We start from the raw sequence: 19,958 nt of genomic DNA on the forward strand, positions 1-19,958 counted from the left end.
TTTCGTGTGGGCCATTTGAGTATTGAATTTGCCTCATTTTTTGGTTCATGCCTTGAAATGTTTTAATAAAATAGATGGACGGTGCAGATATATCATATACATTATAGTGGGGTCCACATATTTAAGTCAACATTTTTGTATTGATTTTTGAGGTGGAATTACTCTAACATTTTCAAACCAAGTGAAAAAGTAATAATTACTTATTTACCATGATTTACATAAATCATGTATCATGGAAAATCAAACGGGTCCTTAGATCTATCTCATTTTTGGCCCCATACCTTAACATGATCTTAAAAAATGGATGGATGGTGTGGATAAACAGATACATCTGGTGGGCCTCCACATGGATCTGATCGAATGTTTAAAGGTCTAACCGAGAGTCGGATGCAATCCGTTTTTGTTCATTATGCTCCATCTACAATGGGGCCCACAAATTTGACAGCTCGATTGGCATGTGCAAACTCTAATATTCTCTAATGAAAACACACATTAGTCAATCCATTCCTATTGACCATCTTCAGTCTAAGTTGTGTTTTTTAACAAGTGACCCTGACATTCTAAATGTCATTTTGTCCTTAGTCCATCTTCCCATTTTAGATCAAAATGTAAATGACTGGTCTAACCTTTTTATGTGAAACAAAGACTATGCCTTTTCTACATCCCATCCTGCATTTCCTTGCCTGAGACAGTCCCACGTGGTGCTCTGGGTCTACATCCATGGCTATAAATGGGTTGAAAGATCTGATGGGGTATCCAAACCCAACTCATTTAGACCCAACCTGTTTATCAACGGGCACGGGTTTGGGTCCAAGAACAAACCCTTTTGTTAAACCGGTTTGAATTTGGTTTGCTTTATATTAGGCCCGACCTAATAAGACCCAAACCTATTTAGTGAATGGGAGGGCCTATTTTATATTGCAAGGGACCCATTCAAACTCTGGAGACTTGATTTAAAACTGGTAAAAAATGCTTCCATACACTGACATGTAATATACGAAAATGAGACTCATTAGATCCGACCCATTTATAAATGAATTTGATTAGATTTCCTTCTATCATACTCAAACCCATTTATAAATAGATTTGATAAGTTGACTATGGCCTAACCCTAACTTGCCCATTTCGTAAAAAGAATTTACTTTTAAAATTTGAACCCTTGTACATTTATTTGGGCTGCAAACGGTCAGCCCTCTCTACGTCCCTTGGATGATACGCGATGCACCGTACCCTTCCCTTCTTCATAATGACGTAAATACCCTACCCAATACTTACAATCCCACAAAATCCCTCCCTGTAGCTGACTTGGCAGCTCTCTAGCGCGACACGTGTTAAAGAGAGGTAGCCCGCGCTCCAGTCACGTGTATGAGGATATGTAGGTATTTTGAAAGTTCAAAAACAGTTTTAGACAGGGCCTGCCATTAATGTACGCCGTTGCGTGATGCATCTACAGGTACTCTTTATAACTTTTCACCCCCCCACCTTTCTGATATTTCCACTCCTCTTTTCTCCGCATTTCTCCGCATTTTCCGACCCTTTATCTTTCGATGGATCTCTCTGTCTCTCTCTCTTTCCAGGATAACAGGATCTCAGTCGCTCTCCAACTTGCATTTCTCTCCAAAAGAGCCATCTTCTCTTAAGATTTCAGCTCTCATTTTCTTGATTTATTGCGGGATGTTGTAGAGAGATGGATCGGTTCGATCATCATCAGCGGCTGTTGCTGCTGCAGAGGAAGAAGCGATCTTCGAGATCCTTTGGCGGAGAAGGTTCGATGTTCTTCCGATCTTGCTTTCTTGAGGTTTCAGGGTTTTGATGTGGTGTGTTGATTTTCATGCCTTTTGAGTCGGGAAGTATGTGGGATATTAGGGTTTTTAATTTTAATTTTTTCTTTTTTGTTTTTGGGAGATTTTGCAGATGCTTTTTTTTTTTTTTTTTGGTATTGGTTTAGGGGTTTGGAATTTGGATTCGATGAGAATGTGGAATTGTGTGATTGTTGGCATGATGGTGTGCAGTGTCTGTCTGTGCATGTTGACCAAGTGGTTAGGTGATCTGGACCGTTGATTTGATTGGTCCTGATGTGGAAGGTGCATGCCCTCGAAATCAATCTCCCTGATTGGACGATTGTAGCCCTTTGATTGGTCGTTGGTAGTTGATGGTTACATAAAGATGGAGCGATGGTCCATATTCGATAGATTTGATGAGGCGGAGGAATTGTGTGATTCTTGGCATGATGGTGTGTGTAGTTTCCGAATGTACATCTCGGGCAAGTGGTTTGGTGATCTGGACCATTGATTTAATCGGTCTGGATGTGGGTGGAGCATGCCCTAGAAGACAATCTCCCTGATTGGACGAGTTAGTCCTTTGATTGGGCGTTGGGAGACCATGGTTGAGTGAAGATGTAGCAATGGTTCAAATTCAATGGAAAAAAAGGGCCAAATACTGGATGGACTAGCATCTTCCAATCCGGGAGATGTTGGGAGCATGGTCCCTCTCTGGTGGGGTGCATAAAATCAACGGTTTACAGTGGAATGTGGGCCACTTGTATGGGCTAATGGTCTGTTGATGATATACATTTCCTCAGGCTGATGATCATATAATTCCTCATGGGGAAATTTGCTGAATTTCATTACAACAGAGCTTTCTCTTGAATCCTTGCCTTTCTTGTCTTTTTAATATTCTTTATTCTTTTTTATTTCGTGGTGTTGTTGGAATGATTTTGGTTTTCAGTTCTTTTCACATGGTCTTCTTCTGTTTCTATGAGTTCTATGGTTCTATAGCATCCTCAAGGGGAAAACTTTTGCTGAATTTATTATGACAAGAGTTTTCTCTCGAATCCTTGCCTTTCTTTTTTTCTTTTTCCTTTTTTTTTTTCCCCTGGTGTTGTTGGAATGATTTTGATTTTCAGTTCTTTTCACATGGGAATATTCTGTTTCTATGAGTTGTATGGTCCTTGATTAGATTCATCTGCAATTTCTTTATCGAGAGGGGGTTTTGACGGTCATGGGTATGATCTCGCCTTTTGAGATTAGTCACATTGTATGTGATGCTTTATGTTTTCCCTTTAATTTTCATGTTATGATAAACTTGCTTTGGATTGAAGCTGCCAGATTACTCTTGAAGAAATTTTATGCATTTCTTTCTAGAACTTTTAAATATTAAATATAAAATAACTTAGTACTAGAGGGATCTACTTTCCAGGAGATGGGCGCATTGAAAAACCAATGGATGCATCAGAGATGGCAATGGATTCTAGTCTTTTAGGTGGCATTCCTACCAAGGATAATTTGGTAAGTGGTATTTCTTCTTTAAATTGTATGGCATGATTTTTTTATTCTAGTTTTTGTTGGGTCGTAGCTAATGTAGAGGAAATAAAACCAAGGTCCATTATACCATTAGAGCTTGAAGAGAGAACAATACTATGTCCAACCATGGTTTGCTAATTGGTTTTTGTGTATTGAATCATTCATGACTGATTTGGGTTTGTATCACCCCGGATAGCCTGTGTATTGGGCTTGTGGATACAGCTGTATCATTCATGGACAATGCTGTTACGTACCAGTATTGGACAATGCGTCAAACCTTCCGTCCAACTAAAGCAACAGTTTCAATTGAAAGAAAGGAACCAGTTCATGCACTTATCCAACCCAATCCATGTATAGGCCACGGATTATACAACCAGCATCACCTGATGTGTATCAAAATTTCAACTCGAAAAATATGAAATTTGCATGTAGCACTGAGATGGAACTAATTCGGTCTTATGCTGTGCATATACACACTTATGTAACTTGGTTATAGATTGACATATGCTGGCTTTGGACATGGACAAAAGTGGTTAGACATGAGAAACTTGAAAAACTGAAATATTCACATTGGCATATTATGATATTGAAGAATGTACCGTTATGCAAATTTTACACCATGTGTTCAATACAAAAAATGTATATCTGCAATTATAAGTTCACCATGAATTGCATGAAAGTATATAAATACCATCAAGGCATCAACTGTATAAAAGTATACAAATACTGCTAATGAATTACAAGTACACTACAAATTATAATACACCATAAAAGTATATAGAACTATGAACTGTACGAAAGTATATAAATACAGCTAATGAATAAATAAATTGATGCTTTCCTAGCAGAAGTGTTGATGAGTTAACAACAGGTGTGCTTGAGATGGGTTCTGGACATGGTGATTCTTTCGTAGAAAACTCTCCATCGTTGTTAAGTTACCTACACATTTTTGGAGCCATTTGAGTGTGCTCTGATAATAATACCTCAAAGCATTATATATGGACTTCTTTGCAACAACCTAACTTCTCTTAATATCTATTTTGAAAAGCTAAACCCAACGCGGTTTAAGTTATACTTAAAAGCTTCCTTAAACCAAATATGACAACCAACAAATTCAACATTGACCCAAATTCTCTTACACCAAAGACATGTGACCAAGTTAGCTTGCAAAAAGACGACCAATCCTATCTTTTTGATGGGTAACCCATGGGTTTTATTGAAGATCTGACCATATCCTTAACTGCCATCCTTTTCCCATCGGACCCCAGCCCCCTAAAGTTCCACGATGCGATAATCATCTAGAAGCAATTGCAAGGCTGTTCATGCCCTTGGACCCCTCCTGTGTGGAAGGATGATTATTGGAATTGACCAAAAATTTCAAACCCCGCAGTTCCCTCAAACCTTTAGGATGCTTACTCGCAGGTCTAGTGCATGCAATGTCCGTTGAACATTTGCTAGTCTCCCTCCTAGACATTTGGCAAGCACCCAGCGAAAACATCTGTACCAGAATCACCATGCCCTGTAGCAGCCATAGGTGAGTTCCCATGCTGAAAAACTGAAAAAAGAGGTGGAGAAATGCGAACAGATGCAGGCAGGGATATAGGGAGAGAAGTTGACTGTAGCAGATTGACAGAGAGCTAGAGTTGTCAATTCTTCCATCGCCCTTCTAGAAGCCTCTGTTGTAGAGGCTGCCACATGCTCCATGCCAGACTATGACAAGATGCACTCTGCAGCTCAAATGCTGCAGCTCTCGACTGGAGGCATGTAGCGTTGAGGCCATTTAATAGCTGGCATAGCCTCTCCCCTAACACCAAGCATGTGTCAGCCCCAGTGTAACCCAAGGAAAGATTAGACAGAGGGGTACAATCAGAGAGGGCCACCCGTCCCCAAACTGATCCTGATGGGATGGCACTTTTAACATCCGAAAGCAACAACAGGGGTGGACTTGAGGCTGTATGAAATTGGGAGCTAGTCCAGCACTATGTTCTATGTTGGATACACAAGAGCAAGATGCCACCTTAAGAGACTCCACTTCACTAGGAATTCCTGGCTGAAGACTGAACAAACTTTTGCCTCCTGCAACTCGATCTGTTATTGATTTCATGTCTAAGTGAGGAAGCGCTTTGTATCATTCATTCATGCTTCGAACGAAAGGAAGAGAACCGATCACTTTGTAACCTGGTACTGCTTCCCCTCACCCTGCGCACAAACCCACGATTTTGACCATGCTCTGTCTTTTGCTAGCTCTGCAGGAGGACCACCACCATCCTCTGCCACTATGAACTTCGACTGCTTGCCAATAGGACTCAAACTGAAGTCCTCGCTAAATCTGAAACTGCTAGGTGAAATCCCACACGAGGCCTCAATGGAAGTCACCACTGAGAAGGAGAGGCCACCAACCACCAGCTCTATGACCTGTCCGATCTTTGCTACAAGGTGGAGGACTCTAACCCTAGCCAACATTAAGGAAGGCTTTATTCACCATGCAATCGTTCATTTCAAGCACCTGACCAAATATGGAACCCACATCACAAAGACTGACTTTGCCCAAGCATGAAGGGCCCAAATGGTACCAACCAAACAGCCTTGTTTCTCAAAACTTAAGATGGACACCACCATTCGGGATAGCAAATCGCTTTCAATAGGTTCTGGGTTGAGTTAAAGGGCTCTAGCTATTCAACAGAGTCAAAGCTAAAAGAGAGGATAAGGAGTTGGGCAAGAAGGTTCCAACTAGGCCATGTTTGAGCTCTTTAACTCTACTCTCAACTAAGCTAACATCAAGGTGGTGGCAAATGAAGATACCTCCATGATAGATCTACCCAACTAGGCTATGTTTGAGCTCTTTAACTCTACTTTCAACCAAGACTTGGGAACAACTATACCATCCGTGCCCTAGGAGTTGGGCAAGAAGAAGAGTTCACCTAACTGAAGGAGCGATCCCCATTCAATGGCTTTTGATGGTCTCTGATTGCTCCTGGGCCAGAACTCGCAGCAACCTTAGGAGTATGGAGTGAAACTCCCATGGGGGATCTCCTTCACTTCCTTCACAGAAACAACTCTGCCTCCCAACAAACTCCTATCCAAAACCCTGATCTCATTTGCCGTGTGGTCAGCACACTTAATCAAACAAACATGTAATCTTTGCTCTCGCCTAAATGCCGAAATGCATTTGTCTGTGATGTCGCCAGTCTTCAACATCTAGACCATACAGAATGTTGCTAACAAAAATGCTAAACAGACCTTTGCTTCTTTTCTTCTTTCTCTCACCACAGCTCACTCTTCAGCTCCCTTGCCTCCTTCGAATATTTTCCTAGTTTTAGTTGAATTCTACTTGCTATGAGAATCACTTCTACAAGCTTGCACAATTCATGATGTAACTCACTGGATGCCAACTCAAAAGAAGTAGAATTCAAAAAAAAAAAAAAAAAAAACCTACAAAAAAAACAAACTGAACTCTTGTTTGGATCAACCTCAATTATTAGGCACATGCTATTTTGGTTGACCGGATGGTTCTATTCTACAGATTTTGGGGAGGCCCCAAAATGACACCATGGCAACATCTTTAGATCCACACACACCCACACACCCACCCTATACAAAAACCCACATGCACACATTTCGAATGGGTCTAATGCATTTAAATATGCCCCGTCTCTTTTTGACCAGATTTGACATTATTGATAGTTGCATGCAATGTTGTCAAAATCATTACCATATTTAGGGGTTGAATTGTATCGAATCGCAAATCGTATTGTAAATCGCAAGATTTTTACAAGTGTATTAAAAAAATTGAAAAAAATATAAAATATAAATAAATCTTTTTTTTTTTTTGAACTCATCAATCTTCCTTTTTTCCATCAATGTGCACCAAGTAATACCATGTCATGATAGTGTTAAAGGATTCTTATTCCTTTAGTTTTTGTCTTTCAAGAAATTTCCTTAAAAAACCATGCAAGGGTCCTTTAATAATTTATGTTCTTGTTACCATAATTGAATGTAGAATCATGGTGGAGAAGTGGCCTTTGATACTGTAGACTGAGAAAAAAGATATTTTGATGTCTAAACATCATTCCATAATACATATATGTTAGCATGATCGTAACCATCCATAAAAACATTACAGGTAAGTCATACATCAATTTGGTGTTTCAACCAGTTAAGAAGTAAGAAATCACAAAAAAGCTACATGTTTTAATGTTGAAGAGAATGTATATCATTTAATCTCTTATAAAGAACAAATAAAGTAATTTACCTTTCTAAATGATTCTTAAAGCCCCCCGCCAATTTAAAAACATAAAATGAAAGCCAGGTAAAGCAAAAAAAAAGAAAAGAGAACAAGTATAATTTGAATTGTAAATCGAGATTTGAATCATAAGTTGTAGGTTTCAATTCATAGAATCATAGGATTCATATAAAAAAGGGATTTAAGGTTGAGATTCAAATCATTTTGCCTAAGATTCGACTAAAATCGTATATTGTAAATTGTAGGATTTTGATAAAACTGGACTTGCATGCACCTTCAATTTATGTGTGCCAACCTATATGTTGATCCCACCTTTTGAAATTGTTGGCGCTAATGCCAATGGGGCATATAGCTCAAGCATAGTGCTGTTCACTTCAAATCCTTACCATCCAATAGATATCCTGAAAATGGAGGGTAGAAAGAAAAATGGTTGATAGTCCACATCCAGCTTTTAGAAGTCCATTGATCAGAGGATTGTCTGAACAGTTCAATTTTTTTGGTTGTCTCATCTGCGGTGGGGCCCGCTAATTTGGCAATACTGATCAGTGTTAAGTGCATGCCACTTCGGTTGTTTAGACATGCCCAGTTATTAACCACAACATACCGCCTGTGTATGCTATGAGTTCTCTACGGATTCTGTTACATTACTACAGTCAAATAATGAAGCTAAGTAGAGTTTTCTAGATATTGAGCTGATTCTTCTGTTTTGCATCTCTTGTCAGAATTACCTTTCCATAAGCATATTTGGATTCTGCTTTATGTCTAATACTGATCAGCTTATGTATTTTCTTGTTCTCTAGCTTGACTTTGAGTTTAGGCGAGGTTCTTCCAAGCAAGCAAGTGGAGCACCCATGAAAATGCTGCTAGCTGAAGAAATGTCAAAAGAAATGGAATGTAGACGGCGGTCGCCAAGTGTGATCGCAAAATTGATGGGTCTCGACCCGCTGCCAACTCAGCAGCCAGTCCATAAAGAACAAAAGAAGTTCTCTGAAAGCTATCGTCAAAGAACTAAATCTATAGGTTACCAAGAGAAATATGTATCCTATGAGGATCGCTTATCCCAGAAGAGTGGCAAGGAGCAACAAGAATTCAAGGATGTTTTTGAAGTCATGGAAACATCAATGGTTGAGAAGGCTAAGCACAATACTCGAATGGTTCAAAAGGGAATTGCTAGCTCTAAGCTTAGTGAAGCAAAAATGGCATTTATTCGGCAAAAGTTCATGGATGCAAAACGCCTTTCAACTGACGAAAACCTTCGGCAGTCCAAGGAATTTCATGATGCATTGGAGGTCCTTGATTCCAATAAAGATCTCTTCCTGAAATTTCTTCAAGAACCCGATTCTTTGTTTACAAAACATCTCCATGATTTGCAGGCTGTTCCATCCTCTCCTCAATCAAATCATGTAACAGTGATGAAATCATCAAAGGGCACAAAACATGAAAATAGTGAGATATGTTGGAAATCAGATAGAAAGACGGAAAACCACATGCAGCTACGAAAGGATATCACAAACCCTTTTCAAAAGCATGAACGCAGACGTGTTAGTCACAACACAGATGATGTTTATGTTTCGCAAGTGTCGACAAGATTTGAAGGAAAGCCCGAGAACTGCCTTCTTCCTACAAGGATTGTTGTTCTGAAGCCCAGTCTTGGGAGGACACAAAGCACAGCTAGAGCCATTTCATCACCAAGCTCTTCAACAAGCTCTCATTCCAGTTACAGAAAGCACAGGGAATTCCGAAGGTCTGGAGATCGGGAACTATTTCCGGAATTAAGGGATCGACCAAAATTGGCCAATAATGTGGACCTTTTGAGGCATAGGACTAGGAGTTCAAGAGAAATTGCTAGGGAAATTACTCAACAAATGAGGCAGAGTGTAAGCAGTGGCTCTGCAAATGTATCATCCTCGGGAAAAGGGTATGTTAGGGATGAAAGCTCATATTGCCTGTCAGGAAAGGACTCGGTAAATGATAATGAAGTATCAACACAGGCTTCCGGACGCTTCAGGCATATTTCATCATCTTATTCAACCGAATCATTTGTGAGCAGGGAGGCCAGGAAGCGTCTCTCTGAACGTTGGAAGATGACTCACAGGTTTCAAGAAGGGGGATCTGCTAGTAAGGGCTCGAGTACGCTCGGTGAAATGCTGGCTCTGTCTGATAGAGAAACAGAGCCAGCAACTTTGGCTTCTACGGTCAATCAGGGTGGTCCATGCAACAGCTCTTCTGGAATGGATATGTTTGAAAGATGGGGTAATCCATCAGGTATTAGCAGCAGGGATGGCTGGAAGGATGCCTTCCCTAGAAAATTACCAAAGTCCAGATCTCTTCCGGCATCTTCCACTGTTTATGGAAGTCAGAAAACAAGAAGCAGCCATGATGTTGTCAGTAATGACAACCATTTTATGTTAAAAGAGGCGATCAACCTGGGGCCTGATTACTCTTTCAAGGAAAACTTTGACCAGAAAGGAATTTCCTGCCCTGGAAATACAAAAGTTGCCAGTGAGGAATCTCAATCTCATCTCCATGCGGATGCAGAAAATAGTCCCACTATACGTGAAATTCATGTTAGTCCAGATGAAACCAAGAATGTGTTTGAGGTAAGGGATTTGTCTGCACAACAACTTATGGTTCCTGAATCATCAGCTGGTTGTGCTGGTGATACAATGCCTCCCACTGACCATATTCCCATTCCCGAATGTGAGGAGGTGCAAATGGACTCCAATACCCATGAGGAGCCACTGCCGGAACCAGCAGACTGTATGATGTTGGTGAAAGATAGCAAGTCAGCTGATTGGGATCAGAATGATTTGATCGTGGAGGTTTGTTTTCTACTCCTTGTTCTGGTCTTCAAATGTTTTGCTGTGGATTGCTTGTTACCATATCTCCCTGCTTTAAACACTAGAGTGGCTTCAATCCTGTTCACTTTTGTCCAACGAACTTTGTTTATGGTTCACTGATGAATTTGGCCTGTTCAGGTTAGTCGCATTCAAGATGATCAGAAGCCTTTGAAAGTTCCTGACAGGTCCGGCAACATGGGGCCAATTCTCCACCTCATGATGTCCTCTTAACTTTTTGTGTGAATTTGAAGGGGGGCGATTATCGCAATGTGTTTTGTTTTGGCACCCCACCAAACTGAAGTGTGTTGAGGTAATGAGGCATCTTGGGACAAAGGGTTCTGGCGTGGTGCCTTGGGCCCCATGTTGTCATACCCTGTCGTGAATCTAAAAGGATCCAGATCCTCTTGAATGCGATAAATGCAAACTGGCCTATGCTTTGTTTTTTCTGAGTATCTAATCAATCTTCTGTATTTTTCTTTTAAGTATACAATTGTCTTGTATTTGTTTATTGTAATCTAAACTAATATTTAATTCTCTTCTAGCATTTATGTTTATTCTGTTTTCAGCATTCTGGTGTCAGACACTTTTATGCCTGTGTACAATACTGACATGCAATATCCATTTCCTAGTTATATTGGACTTCCAATCTGGCTTTTCGTGGTCACTGCCAATAGTCATTTTTCAAAGCTGTCTACCTTTGATAATGATTCTTCTGCAAGTTGGGGTGCTTCTCTCACCTGGTTTGGTGCTCATACATCAATATGGAATGTACTCTGTTAGTTATTGTGAAGTTTGTCACTGCAAACTGATCTCTCCTAGTGCAAAATATTGACCCTCTGGTGAATGGCTTCACAAAACATTCTTCAAGAGCAAGCATCCGCTGATAGTTATTGTGAAGCTTGTCACTGCAAACAGATCTTTCCTTGTGCAATATATCCACCTTCTGGTGAATGGCTTCAAAAAACATTCTTCAAGAGCAAGCATCCTCTGATAGTTATTGTGAAGCTTGTCACTTCAAACAGATCTTTCCTTGTGCAATATATCCACCTTCTGGTGAATGGCTTCAAAAAACATTCTTCAAGAGCAAGCATCCTCTGATAGTTATTGTGAAGCTTGTCACTTCAAACAGATCTTTCCTTGTGCAATATACCCACCTTCTGGTGAATGAGTTTGAAGAAATATGCTTCCTTCCTGCGATCTAATTTATATTGCAAAAAGTCCAAAGTAGAGGTTTAGGGAGGGGAATCACTCTTTACACCCACCCTTTTGATAGATACACCCCATTCTCCAGTTTTATTATTAAGGCAATATAATGTTGTACAGACATATGACAAAACCTAGAAAAACGGTGTAGGCATCGAAAAGGGTTTATGCACATATCAATTCCCCTTTTGTAGTCGGTCATTCTATTAAGAAACATCACATTTATTGTTTCGTTTGTCGTTTATAGTTATTTCTAGTATGGCTTTTCTGACAAATTTGGTTGACAAATTTTGTGGTTTTATATATTCTTTGTTACGATGTTTTTTCCAGATTTGATTATTTATCAGTGAACAATGGACAATTCTTATATTAGTTAGTTTTCCTTTGATAGCTTATGTTCATTTACATTGCTCAATTTCCGTCATCATCCTTATACATGAGTCCAATTTGGTTCACTTCAGTAACTGATAACGTTTGTATACGGTACACACGTTTGGAACATCAATGTGATGTTTCTTAACCTCTTAAGTCAAACGTTCCAGGAGTTGGTGCCATCATCTTCAAAAACGTGTGGAACATCAATGTGTTGGCTTATGATCTTTTGTTTTCTTCTCTTTTTTCAATATTATATAAGTTTATGTAAGGTTGTAGAATTGCATATTTGTTGCATTTTTTTCCCCGAAGGATTGCATATTTGTTGCATTCTTGCAATATAACTGCATTTCCTGTATTGTTGTAAATATACAATTCTTCATGCTTAGGTTGAAGCACATATGCAATCTTCATGCAATATAACTGCACTTCCAGTATTATTTTCCGTCCCAGCATGTGTAAAAAAGCAGCACGCGTGTTTTGTTTTTGGATGGGACCTCACTTCTGATGATTTTCTGTACTTGATGAAAAAGCTCTTCAAAATACCTGCTTTGTAGTTCTCGGAGGCTTCCATTCCCGTTACTGTTTCCTTCTGCTTCTCCTGTGGTAGGACTGGTGACCTACTGCATCTTGTCTAAATTCTCTACAATGATATTTAGATTATTGCCTTGCTTAGCCATATGCAGCTCTACATTGGCTTGGATGATGAGGGAGATATGAGCTGTGGGTTGGCCCTGTCGTGTAGATTGCCTGGCCCATGAATTACACCATTCGGTTAATCATGTCCACCCCAATGTAGAGAAAAGTGGATGGTTAATAAATTTGTGAACAGTCCAAATTCAATATACATGTGTGGTCCACTTGATGAGTTGATTGGCATGATTGTTGGACCATCTCATCTTATATACTGTTGTGTCCGACCTGATGCATGGCTTGGTTGTGTCATGCACGTGGGATTAGCTGAACTTGTTGGAAGTTCCATTGAAAATCCTTTAATTCATCATTCATTGAAGTTAAATTTGATAAGAATTTCATGCTGAGATTATTTCTTAACTCTTATTCTACTTTGGTCTAAACCGACCTGTTACATGACTACAGGAAACACCAGTCAAACAACCTCAAGCAGAGTCACACTGCCAAGTAACAGAACTGGAGTCTCCTCGAAGTTGTAAAGGAGCTGAACAGCCCAGTCCGGTTTCTGTTCTAGAACCAGCATTTGAAGTAGAAACTTCAAGTTCCGAATGCTTTGAGAGAGTCAGTGCAGATCTTCACGGTTCGTGAATAATAGAGCTTCTATACTTCTATTTTGAAAAAGTCGGGGAAACATCACTTGGTTGTGCCATCAAATCGTGGTTGGTGGGGCTCCAGGTTCAAACTTAACACACTAGATGTTTTCTACCAAGTGTGTTTGCTAGCATTTTCCCACTTTTTCTGCCACAAAAACATCAGCCCGCTTTTACGTCAAACACATTTGATGAACACCCAAACATACCCAACATTTTGCATTTTAAGTCTGCAAATTTCCTTTCATTGTGCCAGGGCTGCGGATGCAACTTCAGCTTCTCAAGTTGGAGACAGCGGAAGCATCCACGGAGGGATCAGATTTCATGGTCTCGAGCGACGAAGAACCTGGAGAAGGATGCAGCAGCCTCATGGAAGACAAGGGAGGGCTCTCAGTGTTGTTTAGTGATGTGGAGAGCAGAGACTTCTCCTTCCTACTTGACGTGCTTGGCGACGCAGGCTTTCACGAGGCCGACTCCGAAATGCTATTCGCGACATGGAACTTGCCAGAACTCCCCATAGGCTCTGGCACATTTGAGGTGTTAGAGAAAAAATATGGTGGGCAGGTGGCATGGCCAAGATCGGAAAGGAGGCTCCTGTTCGATCTCATAAATTCAGCACTGGCAGTGGTTCTCGGGCAGCGCCAGGACCAGCGCCCATGGATGAAGTTGAAAGGGAGGGCCGGGGTCGTGTGGGGCTGCCGCGTAGGGCTTGCAGATGAGGTGTGGGAGTTGCTGGTTCGGCACGGCAAGGAAGGGAGCGGGGACACGGCAGAAAAGGCATTGGGGAGGGATGTAGGGTGGTTGGATTTGGGAGAAGATGTCGATGTGATAGGGAGAGAGATAGAGAGAGTGGTGATGGATGAGTTGTTGGAGGAAGTGGTCTGTGGGCTATCTTCCTGAGGAGAAATGTAAAGGGTTCTTTCGAACCAAACTGCATTTTCGGAAACTGATAAGCGTGAGGGAGAGATGATATAGTCATAGGTATGGGAATGGTTATCAGTTTTCATGGAAATAAAAATGAAAATCTGCTTCACATTCAAAAGGGAATGAAATGAGAAATGCCAAGGCCCTCTTTGGTTGCCTCGTGAAAATGAGGTCCACCTCGTTTTAGTTAACGGTACAGATATGTATTAGAGATTTCGGTCAGGATTAAACGTTATCTTGAGAACCAATGATTTATATAAACTATGATTTCTAATGCATGAGTTTTGCTAAGCCCGGATGTGTGCAATAGAACTCTTGTACGCCCCACACATTTGCCAGCATGGCATGATAGGTTTGAGATCCAATCCATCCATCTGAAGGGGACAATTATATTCATGCCCTTCCCTAAAAATCAGGTCGATCCACTGGTCAGGTGGGCCGAAGTTTGCATAACAAATGTACGCCTTTTAAAAAACAATTGGCTGAAGTTTTCTAACCCATCCACCTGTTTCCAATATTGGGGTCCGCATTTTGATTGGACCAGGTTTTATTTTTGGGAAACATATACATGGTTGGACCAACCTAATGGATGGATTAGATCTCGCATGTGTGTGCCATGATGGCACGTGTGGTGTACACAAGCGTTATTCCACACCCGTGTCCACTTAGCAAAGCTCCTGGTACATAAATGCTGCTAAGTGCTAACGAAAATGAGATGAACTGATATTTTAAAGTGGCATCCAAATGGGGTCTTTGCCAATATTTTGCTGGCTGTTTCTTCTCTCCCATGTGATGGAGAAAATGCCCTTCTTCTCTACCATGTGATGGAGAAAATGCCCTTTCTGTCCCGGTGGAGGTTTATTGCTAAAAGTCCACATGATGCTTATGGTGCATTTGGAACGTGTGCCCGTGCGTGGGACCCACTGCGTGTAGATGACCCAGCTAGAATCGGACGCGGCACCAGCCAACTAGCTGGCGACAGAGCTGTGGGACCCACCATGATGTGTGTTTTGTCCACTCCGTTTATTTTTGTTAGCTCGTTTTAGGGCATGAGCCCCAAACCAAAAGGAGAAAAATCAAATCTCAGGGGGATCACACACCACAGGAAAAACAGTGTTGATTGAACGTCCACCATTAAAAACTTCTTATGGCCTACTGTATGTTTATTTGCCATCATCTAACCTGTTTGATAAGGTCACACAGACCTGGATGAAGGGAAAACGCAAACATCAGCTTCATCCAAAACTTCGGTGGCCACTAAATAGTTTTCAATGGTAAGCATTCCATTCCCACTGTTCCCTGTGGTGTGGTCCACCTAAGATTTGCATCTGCCTCATTTTTTGAGCTCATGCCTTAAAATGAGCATCACCTAAGATTTGGATCTGCCTCAGTTTTGGGCAGGGCATGAAATGACAAGATGATGGATGGTGTGGATAAAACACATACATCTTGTTGGGGCCCACAGAGCTTTTTGACACCAGCTAGCTGGCTACTGTTGGGGTCACTAGACAAACCGCGTCCGCCAGAATCAGGCCCCATCTGTTCATTTGGCGGGGCTGTGTTCGTTGAATTTGGACCATCTGTTGTTTCCGTGCGTGCATGCATGCATGCATGATCCACGTTGAGTTGTGCCTGTTCTTTTGGGTATGGTCGTCTACATGGTGTGGGGCCCACATGATGGACAGCCGATGGGCGTATATACTGGGTTTCCATGGAGGGCCATTTCCAGTTTATTAAGTTTAGGCATTGTCTGGGGATGTCCCGTTTAGCTGGACTTGTGCATCTGTGGTTTCACATGTGAATGTGATGATAAATGGGTCCCAATCTTTTTATCACTGTCTGCTTAATGTGGGTGCACTTCCTACCCACCATTGGCATTTTGCTGCCAAACAGCTCCACCGCCGCAAGATGTGTGGCGAGGTTGGGCACCATTCCATCACATTCATCTTCTAGTGTCCATCCATACGGGGCATTTATCAGGTCATTTCATTTTGCATGAATGTGGATTCTGTAATATGGAGATTGTTGAAAAATTTGATGATGAAACTATCAAGAGGAGAGAAATATTTGATGATGAAACTATCAAATTAAGAGGGTTCAAGGCTTGAATTGAATACTCAATATTTTAAGACAGATTTGCTACCCTATTCTTAAAAATTTTAACAAGTGCGAAAGAGCGAAATAATAAATTTTTTTCAAATTTCAACACAAAGATTTGTACTTTAACTGTTGAATGGATCTTTAGCTTTAACACTGATATGCCTCTTAAAATGTTCTAAAAAGATTACAACGAAAGGGCATATTTGAGAGAATTGGACTACATGCCTCTTAAAATGTTCTAAAAAAGACACAACGAAAGGGCATATTTGAGAGAATTGGACTACATATAGCTTCATTTGGGAGATGAATTATGTTATCTTAACTATGATGTCCAGGATATATAGCAATTGAAGCAACACTTTCAGGAGAGACTCAAGTAACACTTCAAAATATCCACTCCCATTTACCTCAATAAACTTTCTGCTATAAAAGGACATGACTCTGTCTTGTGGCAGTTATTTTTACCCCATTTTGGACAAATATAATTATCCAACAGCATAAAACTATTGCCACATGTATTGAGAGCCTAGTCGATTGCCGCCACATGTATGACTCATGGCACCATTGCCATGTGTACAATAATGTCATAGTCACTCTCTTAATTAACACAATTGTTAAACCTTAAGCATCAATGGGTGAGACATTTGACTTGATCTTGGTTAGCTCCTAATTGCACCGTGACTGGCTTAGATGTGTCCAAGCAAAGTGCTAAAAGATTAGGCTCATTAGGCTCTTTGTGACGATGCGTATCTTTAAAGTGTGCCTAATAAAGCACCCAAGCAACCTTATAGCCCACGTCACGTGTGTGAGCATGACCGTCCTTGTTATTAGTAAAAATCTATCCTTTTACTATATAGATATATATAAACTTTCTTTCTTTTAAAGAAAGTTTACATAATTAATAAATTTATTTAATAAAATAATAAACTTTTTATTTTTATAATAAAACACAACAAAGATTGGGGCCATTTATTGGTTTTCTACCAATCAAAGGGTGAAGATTGCTGAAATGGGTTTTTGTAATGGGAGGTAAACCATTTATGGGATTGGAATTTCATGATATCGGACGAGCTATGACTTCGTAGAGCATGATGTTGTTGTTCAATCAGACATGAGGTCACATGTATAAATGAATGACTCATATTTGGTCAAATGTGCGTGATTAAGATTAGTGTCGAACATTAAAAAGTTGTACTTGACTCAAATTTGATTCAACACTTGCACCTTAGGCACCAAACTAGCCGGATTAGGATTAGACCTGAGAGGTTGATTTGACTATTCAGCCACCAATGTTATAGCGATTAGACGATTTGGAAGGGAGGATTAGTCATTTAATCAGATCTTTTTACCTTGTATTAATGTCTTTTCTTTCACCAGTGATTGTGGGTCTCGGGTTTCTTAGTAATGCAATTATGGACGAATAAGATTAAAAATAAAGGTTAATCGCCGATTTTGTTGATTTGCATGTAAGATCAGTATAATCAATGAGTAAAATTAAACTTAAGATGATAAAATAAAGAAAAATTATCCATGACTGCCTGTATGGACAAAACAATTGTGGTGTGCAGTTTATAAGATGCGACTAGTGTGATTTATTAAGTATGGAATCAGTGATCAACGGGATGCGACAACAGAGGTTGTAGATATTTAATCTACTCCTAAAGCATACTATAGCAATGACACTGAACAATAATAGATCTAAGCTAAATTGTGTATTCCAGACTTGTTGTGGCATGGCTGGATAGAAGTGGAATATCTAAACTAAAACTATGATAGATATCATTCTGCTATGTAGGCTGATTGATTGTGTGTGAGGTCTTTGATTGTGCATCAAAATGCAAAAAACGTTGATTCTCCACATAAGTGTAGCCCGTTGTATCATGCCATGTGTATAAGAGATCATGTATGCCTCTTATTATTTCGGTCACATATAAGAAAGCTTATTAGAGTCTCATGTTAGGACTCTTATTTAGGAAATATTGTTGAAGTCCTCACGTCATTGGGCTCTTGTATTAACGGAGGTTGCTTTTGGTAGGATTCTACCAATTAATGCTTGTAGAGAGAGTTGCTTTTATGAGACTTTTGATTTTTTGATAGAACTAATGCATTTAATGTTCCTACAAGTGAATATCTTTAACTTATTTTGAAGTTTATATACACCATGTGTGGCATGACTATCACATGGTATCTTTTGGATTGTTTGATTTGGCTGTGATCAGCTGAGTGTAAATATGAATAACAAATGAAGAATGCCAGAACAACAACAATTCCCTTGTACTACATGCCTCTCTTTTTTCATCTATCCACAATCCAAATTGGCATTTGCCAAGGCTAAGCTTCTTCACTCATGGATGGTACTTGACCCTAAGAAAATGGTCAATGCGCCCCGCACACATATGGTGATTTGAATATGTTAGTGCCTCCGTTTTGTTAACGATATGGGCTAGGCTGTCTTGAGTCGGTTGAGCCTTCATAGAAAGACTTTGAAGAACTGAAGACTTCAAGACTTGAAGAATCAAGGTCAAAGACAACAGGTAAATCATGAGGTGCCTTGGTAATATTAACCCTATACCCATTTAGGAAAATCTTATTTATTAGGTTTGTGCCGGCTAGTTCATGTGCAAAAGAAAGAAAACTAATATGCATAAGTTCGATTGATTATTGATGAATTGATTGAACCTTCATGGTTGAGAGATGGGTCAATCTCGATCGATCGAAGGCTATTCGCTCGATCGATTGAAGATGGCCGAAAACGTCCAGTAAGCTTTTTGTCTTATTTTCGTAAAAATCTCAATCGATCGAAAATGCGCACAAGTGTCCAACAAGTTTTTTGCATTTTTATAAAATTAAGTTTGATTGATCGAAGCTAGCCATTGTAGATTTGTTGGAGCTTTTTTTTTTTAATTTTTTTTTTTTTTTTTAAATTCAGAAATCAGATTTTTGCAATGTGGATGGGTTTTGGTGTTTTAGAGACTCTAGTGTTTCCCAAACTTTATCAAATCTCTTAGGCCCCATCACAAAGAGATTTATGTTTTATTTTTAGTGATTCTTCACTCTAATGAGCATTTGAAAGCTTCATACAAGAAGAACATGATATTAAGCATTCTATAGTGCTTAAACATCAATTCCATAAGTAAATCCTCATGTCTATCAACCTTTAGAGTATTTATGTAGGTGAATCGTCCTCATTTAAAAATCAACTATCCATTAGTTGTAGGGGATTCCACCATCCTCCCATTACATTGGTAGCCTCATTGGAGCATCAAGTGTAAGGTAGCCGATTTAAGGAAGTGAAAGAAGACCGACTTCAAATATTGGGGGAGCAAAAGAGAAACAAATTCAATAAGTAAAGATGCATCTCAGGCAAGATGCTACATCAGGGCTTATCAATTTTAGAGTCTATTGTATACTATTTTCTTGTATAGGATTGAGTGTAGAGTTTGTGACCCAAACTAAATCAAATCCTTGTGTAGGCCTCCGATGGGAGTGTATATGTGTAAGTCTCTGTGTATGCTTTCGATAGGAGTGCATGTTTGTTAAGTCCTTGTGTCGGCCTTCGATGGGAGTGCACATTTGCAAGATTTTGTGTAGGCCTCTGGCTAGAGTGTACGCTTGTAAAGGTTAGGGGTGAACCTATTGAAAACTCTGAGATAGTGAAATCTGTACACTAGAGGAGAGTGCATCCGTTGAG

General features: G+C 40.0%; 1 protein-coding gene across 3 annotated transcripts; it reads left to right on the forward strand.

Annotated features, from left to right (window-relative positions):
• Positions 1–1,341: 1,341 nt before the first annotated feature.
• Positions 1,342–14,458, forward strand: LOC131253024 (uncharacterized). Of its 3 annotated transcripts, XM_058253852.1 has the most exons (6): positions 1,342–1,453; positions 1,578–1,766; positions 3,199–3,287; positions 8,346–10,367; positions 13,059–13,233; positions 13,500–14,458. In XM_058253852.1, exons 2-6 carry the CDS (start codon positions 1,688–1,690, stop codon positions 14,141–14,143), a joined length of 3,009 nt encoding a protein of 1,002 aa, XP_058109835.1. In that variant the 5' UTR covers positions 1,342–1,453; positions 1,578–1,687; the 3' UTR covers positions 14,144–14,458. The 3 variants fall into 3 exon arrangements, with proteins under 3 accessions (XP_058109835.1, XP_058109836.1, XP_058109837.1); XM_058253853.1 differs by lacking the exon at positions 1,342–1,453 and having other exon boundaries at positions 1,494–1,766; positions 3,182–3,287; XM_058253854.1 differs by lacking the exons at positions 1,342–1,453; positions 3,199–3,287 and having other exon boundaries at positions 1,494–1,766.
• Positions 14,459–19,958: the final 5,500 nt, after the last annotated feature.

The sequence above is a fragment of the Magnolia sinica genome, chromosome 8, assembly GCF_029962835.1.
Source record: "Magnolia sinica isolate HGM2019 chromosome 8, MsV1, whole genome shotgun sequence".
Classification (NCBI taxonomy): domain Eukaryota; kingdom Viridiplantae; phylum Streptophyta; class Magnoliopsida; order Magnoliales; family Magnoliaceae; genus Magnolia; species Magnolia sinica.

Excerpts from the sequence above, each read along its gene's own strand:
- LOC131253024 (XM_058253852.1), top strand. The coding sequence starts at position 1,688 with ATGGATCGGTTCGATCATCATCAGCGGCTGTTGCTGCTGCAGAGGAAG. Across the intron at positions 1,767-3,198 it reads GAGATCCTTTGGCGGAGAAG|GAGATGGGCGCATTGAAAAA; the intron begins GTTCGATGTTCT and ends TCTACTTTCCAG. Across the intron at positions 13,234-13,499 it reads AGTCAGTGCAGATCTTCACG|GGCTGCGGATGCAACTTCAG; the intron begins GTTCGTGAATAA and ends TCATTGTGCCAG.